Raw genomic sequence first — 15,932 nt, 5'->3', positions numbered from 1 at the left:
CAGACAGCTGACGAAACGTCACTTCCGTTCGCTACTCTGGTTAATTCTCTGGTCTGATAGAACACTGCTGTAACCCCCCTCCACTGTGTGTTTAGAGAACAAGCAGAATGACAGGTAATACATTCCTCTCCTGCTACAGAATGGCAGTTTTAACTAATCCTTTTACTTTACTAAACAGGCTGCTTTGAAATATTGGGGAATGGGGGAGGGGGATGTGGGACTTAAAAGATTTACTAAATTTCAGTGAAACTAACTGAAGAGTTAGAGACCAGCTGCACCATGCACATAAAAGTAAAATAAGTGTGCTTCCTTCTACAAAACTGTTATAAAAAAAATAAAAACAGTGCCTAAGTTGCTCTATGTTTATGTAGTGTGTATGTTGTTTTTTTAATTTTTAAACTTTGTTGAACATTTCTCTCAAAGAAGGTATAGGCTATACATTAATCTAACCCACCCTTTTTTGTGGCTTTCTTAAATATTAGAGGGACAATCTAGTCAAAATAAAACTTTCATGATGCAGATAATACATGTAATTTTAAATAAATTTCCCATTTACTTTTATCTTCAAATTTGCTTTATTCTGTTGTATTCTTTGTTAAACCTAAGTAGGCTCATATGCTAATTTTATCTTATCTTATCTCAGTGCATTTTGACAGTTTTACAGCTAGACAGTGTTTGTTCATATGTTCCCTATAGATAACATTGTGCTCACTCCCATGGAGAAATTTATGAGTCATCACAGATTGGCTAAAATGCAAGTCTGTCAAAAGAACTGAAATGAGGGTCAGTCTGCAGAGGCTTCAATACAAGGTAATCACAGAGGTAAAAAGTATATTAATATACCTGTGTTAATTAAGCAAAACTGGGGAATGGGTAATAAAGGGATTGTATATCTTTTTGTGTATGAATTGTCTTCCATTCTACAAAAATTTAAAAGCATGGTGTTTGTCTAGCTTTTAAAGTTATTTGTATATATAAATATGTCTTATCATTTGTGGGGTAAATTGCAGGCTCCCAGCAGCATAACCTTATCATGTACAAAGACACAGGGCCAGTCATGGGTGACATTCAAGGTAGGCATCCTGAAAATGTAGGTCCTGAGGACTGGAGTTAGGAAACACTAAGCTATTGTAATGCCACTTCAAAATAATTAAAATAAAGATTAAATTGATTGTAAACTTTAACTAATTAAAGCTCAGTATCAAATAATAATCTTAAAAACAGGGGCAATTTAATTCATTAAAGTTTACAATGCTGCTTATTTTTTTTAAATACTTAGCTTTGCGTTATGATAAACATACCGCTGATCCTCCTCCCACATCTCCTTCTGTAGTTAGCAGATCGATGACTAATCTGCTAACTACAGAAGGAGATGTGGGAGGAGGATCAGAGGTATGTTTATCATAACAATCCGAAGAATCCGGCTTTCTCCAATCGTTGCATGCCCAAAGGGGGCACACAACGATTGGAGAAAGCCGGATTCTTCATCCATATGCTAATCAAAGCAGGAGATTGCGGGCTGAGGTTCGGCGTTATGTTTACCATAATGCAAAGATAAGTATTTTTTAAAAATAAGTGTCATTGTAAACTTTTATGAATTAAAATGCCCCTGTTTTAATATTATTTGATACTGGGCTTAATTTGTTAAAGTTTACAATCACTTTAAGGTAGTAATTAATCTTTGTTTCTGACCTTATAAACATTGCACCAAAAAATGTATACACAATTAGCTGTGCCCAAAAAAAACAACTTTTTTAATCCATCTGTCTTCAGTTCTGTAAAGGAACATATTAGTTACAACTGAATTATGTATGAGTGCATTTCAATAGAACACTGTTGTCAATATATATGTATCAGCAAAATGTGTCTAATTAAAGATATTACTGTTTCAGGGCATATTTACATATGCACGTGTGCCTTGTGCACCCACATGAAAACAACACACCTGCTTAGAGAGCCAGCAGTGGTTTTATTATGGAACTCAAGTAATTTCTGACATATACTCTACCCTCTGCTCTTTAAACAGGTGCAGGGTATTCCAAATAATTCTTCAAATGTGCAATGCATTTATGTAAATTTCAGTTTTGCTTGTTATGTCATTATTCTAACCATGTTTCATTTTGTCTGTTGTGTTTTTGACTGAGAGACAGGAGAGGAAGGTGTGAGATGAGATACACGTGTCTGTTTTGCATCTTGCCTCCCTCCTTGAATACTTAAAGGATTAGCGTTAATACTTGCTAAACTGATATGTAATGAAACAATATACAATTTTACATAAAGGGTTAGTAAGCACCTTGAAATTACAAGATAGTTATGTTCTGTTGCTATAGGATAACTTAGCCTAGTCTAAAATGATTTTAAACCAAATAAACATCCTTTTACCAGCAATTTTTGAATTGTTTGGGAGTTGTTACCTGTTAAAGACAATTACAGAAACAAATGAAAGGGGTTAATCTTGAGAAGTCAGCAGGGTGCGTTGTAAATTATGAGAATTAGTAATGCCATGAACAGAGCTAAACTACATAAAAAGGGAGTGGAATAAATAATGAAAATATTTCATTACTCATAACTAATCATTCTATATAAAACAAAAAATCTCAAAGGTGCCTACTGTCAATTTTATACCACTTAATTTTACTGTAAATTAGGCAAATAAAAAAAATAAAAAATCAACTGCTTTATATGCATAACAAATACTCAGAATAACCTTATGTTTCAAAAGGAATTGTAAAAATCTGTATATTGAAGTTAAAAGTATAGGCATTAAAAATATATCAGGATTAATATAACAAAATAAATGTATATATAATGTTATGTACTTCCACCAAAGTACCATCAAATCTAATTGGAGTTTTGCTTACCTTTCTTGGGCATGAACAGGTAAATCTGGAACAGGTCTGTGTCTTAGCACAAATGATCGTGATGGAAAATTCCTTGTTTTAGATGTGTCCACAACATCATTGAATTCATTATAAATTTCATTTTCCACCATTGGTCCATGGAATTCAAAAAAAGTTGAATTTTGGTGGTCTGATTCTTCCTCATTAACCAATGGAATGTCATTAACACTGTTTTTAATACACGCTGATTGTTTACCATCATCCATATATTCATTTGTTGCATTATGCGTTTCTGTTCTACAATCCGTTGAGTCGACAGAAAGATCAGTACTTTTTTGTATGGTGTTCGGAGTATCTGAATACAAGTCTATGTCTTTTGTTGGAAAGAGACCATCTGTGTTACCACTTATCTCATCAGCAGAAATATCAAGATTTAGAAGTTCTTTTCCTGTTTTCATACATACATCTTGAAGTTTCTTAAGAATTCTTTTACGATGTCCAGTCAGAGCAATCCCCATATCTTGCAGAACTTCATTATTTAATGTTTCACATTGTGAAATACTATTATATCCAAATGTTTGGAAAACTGGGTGATATATCTCCAAATGGATATCAGCAAGCATCTGTCCAATGTCATAGTCACTCTCACTGCCAGCAGACATTGTGAAATTATAATTATCCCATTACCTGTTACCCTGTTTGAGGTATATGATCATTAAGAACAAATGTTGACATCAATGTCTAAATATAAGAAAGAAGAGCAAGAAAACATGATCAGGATATTTTATAGTGATCTATTGATACATTTAAAATTTCAGGGGGATTTTCATAGTGAAACAAATAAAAAAAAAAAAAATTTTTGGATAACCCTTTGTTTTGTTTGCAATTGTTTGATATTCACAAGAGCAGAGTATTTTTTTGTATTTTTTTAACAAAAGATCAAAAAGTTAAACAATAAAGACAATTTTTCACAGCCTTCTTTGCTCATATTCTCCAAGGGTGCCAAAAGATATATATAAGAAAAACAAGATTTTTATAAATATTCTGGCACCGAGCCAATTAAGAGAAAGCTGCAGGAATGAAGGAAATTGGCTACATTCACAATCAATAGGGTATTTTAAATGTAACAGGGCCAATTGTATAGCTTGCGAGCATCACTATGACAAAAAATCTACAAAACAAGTAGTATCAACTAGTAACAAATCAGTATGTGTGATTGAGACTTTATGTAACTGCAATTCAACATTTACAGTTTATCTTCTGCAATGTGCTTGCGGTTTCCAATATATAGGACACACGACCCGTCCTTTCAAAGTCAGACTTTTGGAACATATAAATAATAAAAAAGCCGGTTTAACCACACACAATGTTCCAGTGTATTTTACACACTTCCACAACAAGGATCCACAATGTTTGAAAGGAACCATTTTGGAAGTGATTAAACAAAATAAAAGGGGAGGAAGTAGGACTTTAGATCTTCGCAAACGGGAAACCTTTTGGATCCATAGAATTGGTACCTTAGTGCCATTAGGGCTAAATAAGGATATTGATTTATCCACTTTCTTGCTTTGATACGAGTATCTCTGTTCTAAATAATATTAGATAATACTAATCATGTTCACGCTTATACTTATATTGGCCCCTGTCCCTATCTGATATTAAGGTAAGAGTAGCTAGTTTTTAAATATGTACATATATATATATATATATATATATATATATATATATATATATATATATATATATATATATATATATATATATTTATACACATATACATATTATATAGAACATTTTATATAGCACTGAAGAATAAGGATCTGGCTGATCTTACACTAGAGATCAGTCTTAGTTAAGGTATTGTAATATATATATATATATATATATATATATATATATATATATATATATATATATATATATATGCATACAAAGAGAGAAGCGCTCTACCAGGAATGAACAGCAGCTCAGTGGCTTGTTCTATGGAGATTTACCACCCGGAAGCAGCCTCTTTTAGACCAGTGTGCTTTTCACAAAAGAAAACTTTCCTGAAGTATATCAGTCTGATCCCGCCAAGTAAGGTCAGTCCAGCCCCGAAATACCAGGCAATTCTCCTCTGAACAAGGAACATGACAACCCCAGACGATCGTTTCGGCCTTCTATGGGCCTCGTCAGTGAGGTGCAGCCACATTCCTCTAAGCACACTGGGCAAGGAGTCCACGTCTGGTTTCCCCCATCACCCATAGGGAGACTTCCCCAGGGTCATAATATATATATATATATATATACTTTTTAAAAAAAATATATATATATTTTTTTATATATATATATATTTTATGTATTTTTCTTATATGTGTATATATATATATATATATATATATATATATATATATATATATATATCTTTTTAAGTTATGTAATTAGTTTTTAGGAGTCTTTGTATATTGTAAAAGGTGGTCTAGATATAGTATATAGTATATATTTATATTTGCATTTTTTGCATAAGGGTGTATATTTTCCACTCGTACATCTGCTAATACACTTAGGATCTAGTACTCCTCAAGTTTTAATTTAATTTATTATTATTATTATTATATATACTTTTCTCATTTTTTAGCGCTAACCCTTTTTCCCCTATATCCTTCTTTTTGATCTATTGTAACTGTATTATAAATATTTGGAAAAGGATATTTCACCTTTGGGGGAATTTCTGTGGTCAGCTGCTATTTATTTGAGACAGAATATTTATTTATTTAGTCAGAATTTTTGACTCTCACACTAGGAGCTATTACAGGGTGTACTGTGCAATACACTACACTGTAGATTTATCTCATATCCCTAAACGATTGCACATATTGCTCTCTCTCTCTCTCTCTCTCTCTCTTTATATATACATATATATATATATATATATATAAATATATATATATTTATGTACTGATCCCATAAAATTGTATGGGTGAAGTACTATTTATCTATACCCATTAGTATTTGTTTATTATAGTGTATAGTATATAGAGATTTTATCATTTCCTTCTTTTTCTAGTTCCCTTCACTAGTTATATTGAGCTATATTGTGTTGTATTGCACTGTATTACATTTTATTGTGTGGTTCCCTGTATTTGCGGTCTTTAGGCTCCAAAGCTTATATCACTGCTTGTCAGTGATATATTATATATATATATATATATATATATATATATATATATATATATATATATATATATATATATATATATAATCCAGCCAGGGTACAGCACTCACGCAAACTCCAAATGTCCTCTTTAATCTTTAATGCAGTCCCGATATTGCTTATTGAAACCTGCACTAACTTTAGCTCCCAACTTGTAATCTAGACCTTAGTTTGCTGTTTTTTATATTACAAAATTAAACAACAAATAAATATGGCATGGGTCACCTTCCTTTGATAACAGATCATTTATATAGGCCTAAAAGCTATTATCTATCAAATATTATTATTAAAAAAATAACAAATAATTTGAATGACTATTCTACTCTCCAAGTAATTTAAGATGATTTATCAAGAGTGGTCAATTTAACAAATATATTGAATGAATGATAATATGATACACATTATATTGGCCTTTAAAAAAATGGATGTTGACAGTCACTAATAATTCAATAATAATACAAGGGAATCATTCACTTTCCATTGTTTAAAGTCTCCAACCACAATCAGCCAAATCACTACCCTTTAACACTGCATTATGCTACCAAATTTGAGATGGCAGAGACATCCGTGTATAAACCAATCAATAGTGTCAGTAACTTTGCAATAAAATAAAAGAAAAAGAAAAAATAAATAACTATAGAAATTAATTTGAATAATACATCTCTCAGGGGAATTTAAAGCACTCCAGAAGAATATTTTGTAAGGATGTTCAAAGAAATGAATTGTGTTGAATTAAATGGTTTGAAACAGACTACTGATCTTGTGAAAGGGAACAACATAGTGATTTTGTTAATACAAAACAATGAAAAAAATGTCCCTCTATAAAATAGTCAAATCTAGCATATGCAAAAAAGAAACCTTTAAAAACTAAAAGTTAAAGGGAAATAAAATAAAAGTAAGAAAACCATCTATTTTGAACTAGTGAGACACAAACCCAGGTCAACATAATTCACAAACATAATCAAGTCTTTATAAAATCAACATGGTCGGCAAAGGTATAATGGAAAAATCACAACAACGCTTCTATTATACTCAGAATAACTGTGTTTCCTAAGTGTTGCAATTGTAACTGCTTTTCCAAATTACAAGTGGTTTGTGCTTGATGTGCAGGATATCATTTATTGGGCAACTATAGATGGTAGTTGCAGGCATGCTAGCTAATAAAATGATGGAAAAGATAGGTGAAGTGATGCACAAGGAATTTTAAACATGATCTTGCCTATATTAAACCCATTGGAAACCTCATGAGCGTCTATGAATTTAAACTAATTAAAAGTCTGTTTGGAACGATTACCCAACGTGATCATCCTATATTAAGGAGGTATATAGTGGGTGAAGGAGCGCCACACAAAGGGGCTGAAGTACGATATAAATAGGGTACTGGAAGATAATTTATACCAGCAACTTATATTAAATAGCAGCAGTTTATCTATAATAAATGGCCTACGGCTGTTAAGATGACCTACAGCTGTTTAGGTAAAAAATGTATAGCAAGGTGGTGTTACAGTATTATAAACACAATAGAGGAATAGAGTAGGTAAATGTAAAATTATATATATTTACTTCTGGTTGTATAAAATACACAGAGAATAGCACTAATACAGTGCATTAGACAAGGTTAATACAATTGGCTACACATAAAAATATAAAATATTAAAATAAAAAGCAGTTTTATGGATGCTGCAAAAAACCTATTACAGTATGTTAAAAACTAATACAAAGAAAACTTGTATTGATACAATTGGCTACGAATAACTATTGGTTACACGTGGCTGAATTACAACCGAGAAAAGAATCAGTTGTTGTGGATCCTGCAGAATACTTATATAATGTATTAGTGAACTTAATACAATGAAAATCCGTACTGATACATAGACAATGAATACGGTGGGCTATGGTATCTGCGCTATAGGATATTGCATGAACGCTGTGATCTAAGAGTGATTGCAATACAAGAACTGTAAGAGGCTATTGTGATGCTCTACTTGTGGTGGGCGTATAGCCGTGATGGAGAAATCAGTATCGTATAACAATAGTGTGGTGATAGTGATTGTGTGTTGAACTAGTGTCAAGCGAAAAACTGTTTGTGACAGGTGTTATTATAGATAAACTGCTGCTATTTAATATAAGTTGCTGGTATAAATTATCTTCCAGTACCCTATTTATATCGTACTTCAGCCCCTTTGTGTGGCACCTTCACCCACTATATACCTCCATAAAACAAGGATGACAATAATTTTGTTTAATATAGTGAGATATAGTCCAAGAATATTATCAATTAAAGGGACAGTCAAGTATAAATTAAACTTTCATTATTCAGATAGGACTTTTAATTTTAATTGACTTTCCAATTTACTTTTATCATCAAATTTGCTTTTTTCTCTTGGTATTCTTAGTTTAAACTAAACATAGGTAGGCTTATATGCTAATTTCTAAGCCTCTGAGGGCTGCCTCTTATCACATGCTTTTTAAATCTCTTTTCAACACAAAGAGACAGAAAGTACACGTGGGCTATATAGATAACACTGTGTTCAGGCACAGAAAGTTATTTAAGATCTAGCACAATACAATGCTAAATTTAAGACAATAGATAATAAACAGTCACAGTCATGTGATCAGGGGGCTGGAAGAAGGTTCCTAGATACAAGTTAATCACAAAGGTAAAAAGTACATTAATATAACTGTGTTGGTTATGCAAAACTGGGGAATGAGTAATAAAGGGATTATCTATCTTTTAAAACAATAACAATTCTATGGTTGACTGTCCCTTTAAGGGCAATAATCAATATACTAAATTCACCAAACTATCCTATGTGGAATAAATCTTAGATTAAGTACTATATGATCAAGTCTTTATGAATTAATATATTTTTGTTCCTCAAGATTTTAACATTTTATGCCATCTTTAAGGTAAATAAAGAACAGCAATATTTTCCAGGACTCACAGTGGTAGCAAACATAGTGAATACTTGCAGAAATTTTTTTCACGCAGAAAATGGTGTAACTAATTATTCCAGCATGCTTTTTATCTAGCTGCTAGCTGTGTGTGTGCAAGTGAGTATTTTTTTTAAATAAATTTATGTATTTTTTACTATGGACTTTTCATCCAAGTTTGTTTGAGATTAACTGCCTGAGTCAATAGAAGCAAATGCAGCTGTCTGTGAGTGCTGGTGAGCACCCAGGGTTGTGAGTTTTCTCAGTAATATGATGATATGATGTGTAAGGAAGATTAACTTGGAAGAGACATTCATAATAGATTGCAGTGGGAACGGGCAGTAGCTTTGGAGACCATAGCAGATAGAAATGCAATAGTCAAGGCAGAAAATAATAAGTGAATGGATAAGAATCTTAGTTGTGTCTCCAATGAGGAAGTGACACATTTTAGGGATATTTTTAAGGTGAAATAGCCATGAGCTAGCTAAGGACTTAATATAGGTAGCAAAATAGAGTTCTGAGTCAAATAGGACCCCAAGGCAGCACAGTGAGCCTGAGGGGTAGATGGGATGACAGAGTTATCCACAGTAAGTTAGATTTGAGGAATGGGGAGATAGGTAAAAGGAATAAATAAACAATGCTTAGTTTAAGAGAGGTTCAGTTTTAGGTATTGAGAAGCAGTTCAGTAAGAGATGCTAGTAAGGCAGTTTGTGACATGATTCAGCAGGGAAGAAGAAATGTCTTGCAAAAGAAGGGTAGATTTGTGTGTCATCAACATAGAGATGTGTAGATTACAAAAGATAGGGAACTAGAACTGAGACTTGAGGTACCCAAACAGAGAGGAGTACAGGGGATGAGGAAGAGCCAGGGAAGCTATAGTGCAGTATGCTTAGAAAGGAAATAATAATAACAACTTATATAGCACTTTTCTCCTAGTTAGACTCAAAGAAAGCCACAGTAGAGCTGTGTCACAATTACCCAAAGACTGAAGGGTTTAGTGCAGCAGTGGATGGTCAACAATATCAAAGGCTGTAGATAGGTCTAAAATGATTAGCAAGGAGTAGTAACCTTTAGACTTGGCTGTAAGCAGGTCATATTTAAGTTAGTTAAATGGACATTGTACTCAAACATTTTCTAGTGTTCCTATTAAAGGGACACTGAACCCAATTTTTTTTTTCGTGATTCAGATAGAGCATGACATTTTAAGAAACTTTCCAATTTACTCCTATTAACAAATTTTCTTTATTCTCTTGGTATCTTTATGTGAAATGCAAGAATGTAAGTTTAGATGACGCCCCCTTTTTGGTGATCAACCTGGGTTGTCCTTGCTGATTGGTGGATAAATTCATCCACCAATAAAAAAGTGCTGTCCAGAGTACTGAACCAAGAAAAAAAGCTTAAATGCCTTCTTTTTAAAATAAAGATAGCAAGAGAACGAAGAAAAATTAATAATAGGAGTAAATTAGAAAGTTGCTTAAAATTGCATGCTCTGAATCACGAAATAAAAATTTGGGTTCAGTGTCCCTTTAATGAGCAGTATTTAATGATGCTAAAGATGGTAAGAGTCATCCTTCTGGGACCCTGGATTCTTCTGGATCACAAGCACTACGTATTGTCCCTACCCTCCTCTGGTGCCAGGTTTCATGTTATTATGTACATTATTTAAATATTCACCTTGAAAACTAGCCAATGGCTATTAATTCAATAAGTGCAAACAGGTATTCTAAATAACTTTTAATTTCAATTTGTAATCAAAGAGATTTTAATATTTACATTTTAATTGTTTGTTTGACCATTATTATTATTAAATGGGCCATAAAGGTAAAGTATACTGGCATTTCCAGACCAGTGCACTATTGTGTAGGAGTTGTTGCTAAGCAATGTTGAAAAAAAGCTGCTTCATTTATGCCTAAGTGCCTAATTAAGCCAAGATAAGCCCTATATTCATTTATCCAAGAGCTGATTTGTTAGTATACAACATGAAATGCAGACTCTGCCTGCTAATCAGAGCCCCAGTAACCAAAAGGTAAAACCCAAAATCTTAAATAACAGTTTTGTAGCAACATATTTTGCTATTCCAAGTTTTTTTTAACAAATATGCCATGTCCATTTGAGTAATAGAGATGTGAAAATACTGAGTTAAGCATACAGACTTCTGTAAATTATTATCTATTTATAAATGCGTTATATAATCATGATACAGAAAAGCATCATACAAACCCATAATATTCAATCGACACATTCTGTGAATTGTCTCATATTTCTATTAGTCGTCAGCTATTATTTTTTCAGTTAAAAATATCTTACATTTTATGATCTATTCCCTTTTTTTCACAGTTCTTTTTTTTGTTTTTCAAACATATCACAGAGATTTTTACCAATGAAATAATAGTTACAATACCAATCATATGGATTTAATTACTATAGAACAAGTTTAGCAATACATTTATTAGTTTCTATTTGTAATATATTCAAAATAAATATAAGCAATGTGTATTGATATTCTAGCAAGACACCTGGAATAAAAACACCTTTTCTTACCTTGACTGTATCTGCATTACTTTGAAAACCCTTTAAATCCAAACTGACATTGGTATTCACACATCACCCATTGCCTTCATTCTCTCACATTCTACTTACCATGAAGCTGAATAATTAGTGTCATCTTTGTCTTTTCTGATCTTGATTTTGTATTCTGTCAGTTAGTCAATAAAACAACAGTACGGCCCACCTAGACTACACAAGAAAATGTTTTCTGTAGTTCTGTTTCTACAAGTTTTTCTTCTTTGCTGTTTCTGTTTTAGACTTAGTTTCAACTTAAACGTTTCACACTGCAGTATACAGAAATGTTCACTTGTTGTTAAGCACGTAGGTCACACCCAGATTTACACTACAGGAACGTAACCTGAGTCAAAAGAAAGGAATTTTTACAGTCATTAGTTGCTGCCATAAGTCATTTTAAATGTACCTTGCAAATATATTTTTCACTTTATTGTATATAATGTAATATGCAAGCCTGTACAGAACCTTATATCATGTGTGATCCAAAAGTGTGCAGCTACAGAAAAACTGAAGAAAGAGGAATAGTGAGGATTTGGAATAATTTGCAGTTATATAATATTAGAGAATTAACAACACAATGCAATTCACAGTGTGTCAAGTAAACACATGGGGGCTATCTATCAAGCTCCGAATGGAGCTTGATGCCCCGTGTTTCTGGCGAGCCTGCAGACTCGCCAGAAACAGCAGTTATGAAACACGGTCACAAAGACCGCTGCTCCATAACCTGTCCGCCTGTTCTGAGCAGGCGGACAGACATCGCCGGAATTCAACCCGATCGTACTCGATCGGGTTGATTGACACCTCCCTGCTGGCGGCCGATTGGCCGCGAGTCTGCAGGGGGCAGCGATGCTGAATACAGAGAGCGTATTGCTCTCCGTATTCAGCGAGGTCTGGCGGACCTGATCTGCACTGTCGGATCAGGTCCACCAGACTTTGTTAAATAGAGGCCTAGATCTGAGTTTCAATAAAACATTAAGTTGATTTACAAATTATTATAAAAAAGTCTGACATACACAAAATCTAGTTGCGAGCAGACCATCACAATCTAACACATTTTGAAAGATGCAATGGGCTAGATTAAGAGTGGAGCGCTAATTAACGCTTTTTGTGTACGTCGGTTGTGCTCGTTTTATGAGTTGAAAGTAAACTGTTTTCACATGTGCACTAACTAGATGAGTGCAAAAAGCCAAAGTTAGAATATTGTGTGCGCGTTCACGTATTCCCCCATAGAATTCAAAGGAGAAAAAAAGTGGAAAAAACACCTAACGTCCGACATGAAAATATGAATATTTCACATTCCAATGTTCTTCACATAGAAGAATATGTTCTATTTATTCATAAATACATATTTCTATATATATCTGATGTTTTTTGGTACAATATACATCTATACCTATACAAATATATACTAGATAATTATATATAAGTATAGATATATACAGATATATATATATATATATATATATATATATATATATATAGGGATATCTATTTAGAAATACTTAGAACATATTCTGCTATGTGCATGTATATGCATGTATCTCAATGTTAACCTCTTAGCGACCAATGTTGTAACCTGTATGATGCTGGTCGTTATGCCCTTAAGGACCAGCAATGTACCCTGGGCTTCTTTCTGCTGCAATCTCTCTATTTTTAGTTAGATCACACTATTTCTGCATGCCCCATGAGGTAGGCACTACAGAAATAGATTTGCAGAGTTACCGATGCAGAGAGGTGCCAATCCTTGGTGGGTGAGAGCCAATAGCAGGGAGGCGGGTGGGCGGCTCATCACTGCCGGGACTTCCGGATCCTGTGCGGGAGTGCACGAGGGGGCGCAGCAATCAAATGCAGTGTTACAGTCTCTGGGAAGGAGGGAGAGTAAGGAAGAGGGATATTGAAGGGAAAAAATAAGCTATTATTAATCAAATAGCAAAGGGATCTGGGAGGGGGAGGGTATTGATGGTGGGCAGCTCCACTACAGAAAAATGGGGTATTTATTAAAAATAAGCCCACATTTTGAACAAACTGGGTACTGGCAGAAGCTGCCAGTACCCAAGATGGCGGCATATAGGTAGATGGGGGAGGGTTAGAGAGCTGTACTGGCAGATCCAACACTGCAGAAAAAATATAAATAAAAAAAAAAGCCTTTTATTTTAGTACTGGCAGACTTTCTGCCAGTACTTAAGATGGCGGTGACAATTGTGATGTGGGGGCGGTAATAGAGCTGTTTGAGAGGGATCAGGGGGTGGGATGTGTCAGGTGGGAGGCTGATCTCTACACTAAAGCTAAAATGAACCCTACAAGCTACCTAAATTAACCCTTCACTGCTGGGCACAATACAAGTGTGGTGCGCAGCAGCAATTAGCGGCCTTCTAACTAACAAAAAGTAATGCCAAAGCCATATATGTCTGATATTTCTGAACAAAGGGGATCCCAAATAAGCATTTACAACCATTTGTGCCATAAAGGGTTAAAGCCCTTTGTCTGCCTTTTTTCCCCTAACACCTGAGACCTCATATCTTTGAGCCCTTATAACGTTTGTGTGCAATATTTTTTCTGAATCATTTTTATTAGATAGTGTTATTATGAGTGTAACTATACTTTGTAATGTATTGTAATGTATTTTTCATGTGTTTTGTGCTACTTTTTAGTTTCGGGAAACAGTTAACCAGAGTTCTGAAGTAGTGGTAATCATTCTAGCGTAAATCATGGTTGCACTCAAGTGATCACATTTACTTTCAACTCGTAATACCAGCAGTCCGAGAAGCGCAAAACCCAGCAAAAAAAAACACGTTATCGCTTGCGCACAATTGCGATCCACTCGTATTCTGACCCTTAATTTTTATTTACAAATTAGTTTAAAAAAAGTCTTACATATACAAAATCTATTTGCCAGCAGACCACAATGATCTAACACATTTTAAAAGATATATGCGTCTCATTTCCTCAGAAGCTTGACCAATAAAGTGTGTACTTTACCTAACTATGGATATTGTTACACCTGATATGCTTAGTGTACATACATAAGATCTAAATTGAAATACTGATAAAGGAACACATAAATTGCAGGTTAACAAAAAAAACCCATTTTATTCTCAATTTTTCTTTTAAACATACTAGTTTTTGATTGCTTCCTCTTTATAAACTAGAGATTTTACAGCCTAACATACACAAAATAGATCCCTTTTTTGCACTCTGAACTTCCGACATAATAAAATCCTCAAATTTTCCTTCTAATTTACACACAATAGGTGTCAAAGGTTAACTTCATAGATTAGAAATGGGAGAAAACAAAACAGTCCAAGACTGATGTCAAAGAAAAAACAATACAAATGGCTTTTGCTTTAAAACTTCTATGATCTACAAATACAAAAATAATTAAAAGGACTGTATGTGACCTCTTAAATGTGGATTAAACAGATAGGCGTTGGCAACAATCCTTTAGAAAAACATATCTTATTATTTATCTACAATTCCACAAAGTTTAGTTTAGCACACTTTACCACAAGTTTAAATACATCTTTGGGAGTGCTTCCAATGAGACCAAATAGGTGCACAAAACAGATTCACTTGCAAATAAACAAAACATTTTTTAATGATGCAAAAAATTGTGTTCTTAGTCACATAATATGGCCATATTCTGCTTAGCCAGTCACCAACTTACAAAGTGTCCCAATGTTGACTGGGCCTAACACTACAATACTTTGGGGCTGATTTATCAAAAGTCGGACGGACATTATCCGCTGTAGCGGATCATGTCCGCCCGACATCGCTGAATGCCGATAGCATACACTGTCTGCATTTAACATTGCACAAGCAGTTCTGGTGAACTGCTTGTGCAAGACTGCGCCCTGTATATTTGCGGCCAATCGGCTGCTAGCAGGGGGTGTTAATCATCATGATCGTATTCAATTGGGTCGATTGCTGTCCGCAGCCTCAGAGACGGTGGACTAGTTGAGGAGCAGTGGTCCTATGTAGGCTTGTGTCAAAACAGGGGGGTCAGGGGCCGTTAGGGACCTTGTTAAATCGGCCCCTTTGTCTTTATAGTCTGAATCATTTAAAACCTAAAATAAAATAGTCTGAATCATTCCTGCTTTTTCTCTTTATAATAGAATAAGACTCCCTGTCTTTATATATACAACTCCATTACACTGTCATGAGTACACCTGAGCTTGGGTGGGGCGCTTTAACCAATGGAAGATGGTCAGTTTCCCTTTTTTTAAATACAAATTCATGAGGTTTGGTTTAGCACAACAAAGAAAGGAATCAGTGCACAAAAAAACAAACGTATTGGAATCTACATTAAAATCCACAAAACAGATATGAAGCCATGTGACAGGCTGACGCATTTTGTGCCCCCTAGTGGCGTTTAATCATAGACTTTGGAAGCAGTAAGTTTCCTA

General features: G+C 34.1%; 1 protein-coding gene across 1 annotated transcript in view; it reads right to left on the bottom strand.

Moving 5' to 3' along the window:
- Window positions 1-11,805, bottom strand: part of ARAP2 (ArfGAP with RhoGAP domain, ankyrin repeat and PH domain 2) — a 626,699-nt gene extending 614,894 nt beyond the window's left edge. The window contains exons 1-2 of the mRNA XM_053704072.1: window positions 11,608-11,805; window positions 2,862-3,581 (exon numbers count right to left, since the gene is read on the bottom strand). Of these exons, the coding sequence (XP_053560047.1) occupies window positions 2,862-3,502 (641 nt within the window). The 5' untranslated portion in view covers window positions 3,503-3,581; window positions 11,608-11,805. The remainder of the gene's footprint in view (window positions 1-2,861; window positions 3,582-11,607) is intronic.
- Between the last annotated feature and the right edge of the window lie 4,127 nt (window positions 11,806-15,932).

This window comes from Bombina bombina, chromosome 2 (genome assembly GCF_027579735.1).
Source record: "Bombina bombina isolate aBomBom1 chromosome 2, aBomBom1.pri, whole genome shotgun sequence".
NCBI lineage: Eukaryota > Metazoa > Chordata > Amphibia > Anura > Bombinatoridae > Bombina > Bombina bombina.
This window is presented reverse-complemented; position numbering and strand designations above follow the sequence as displayed.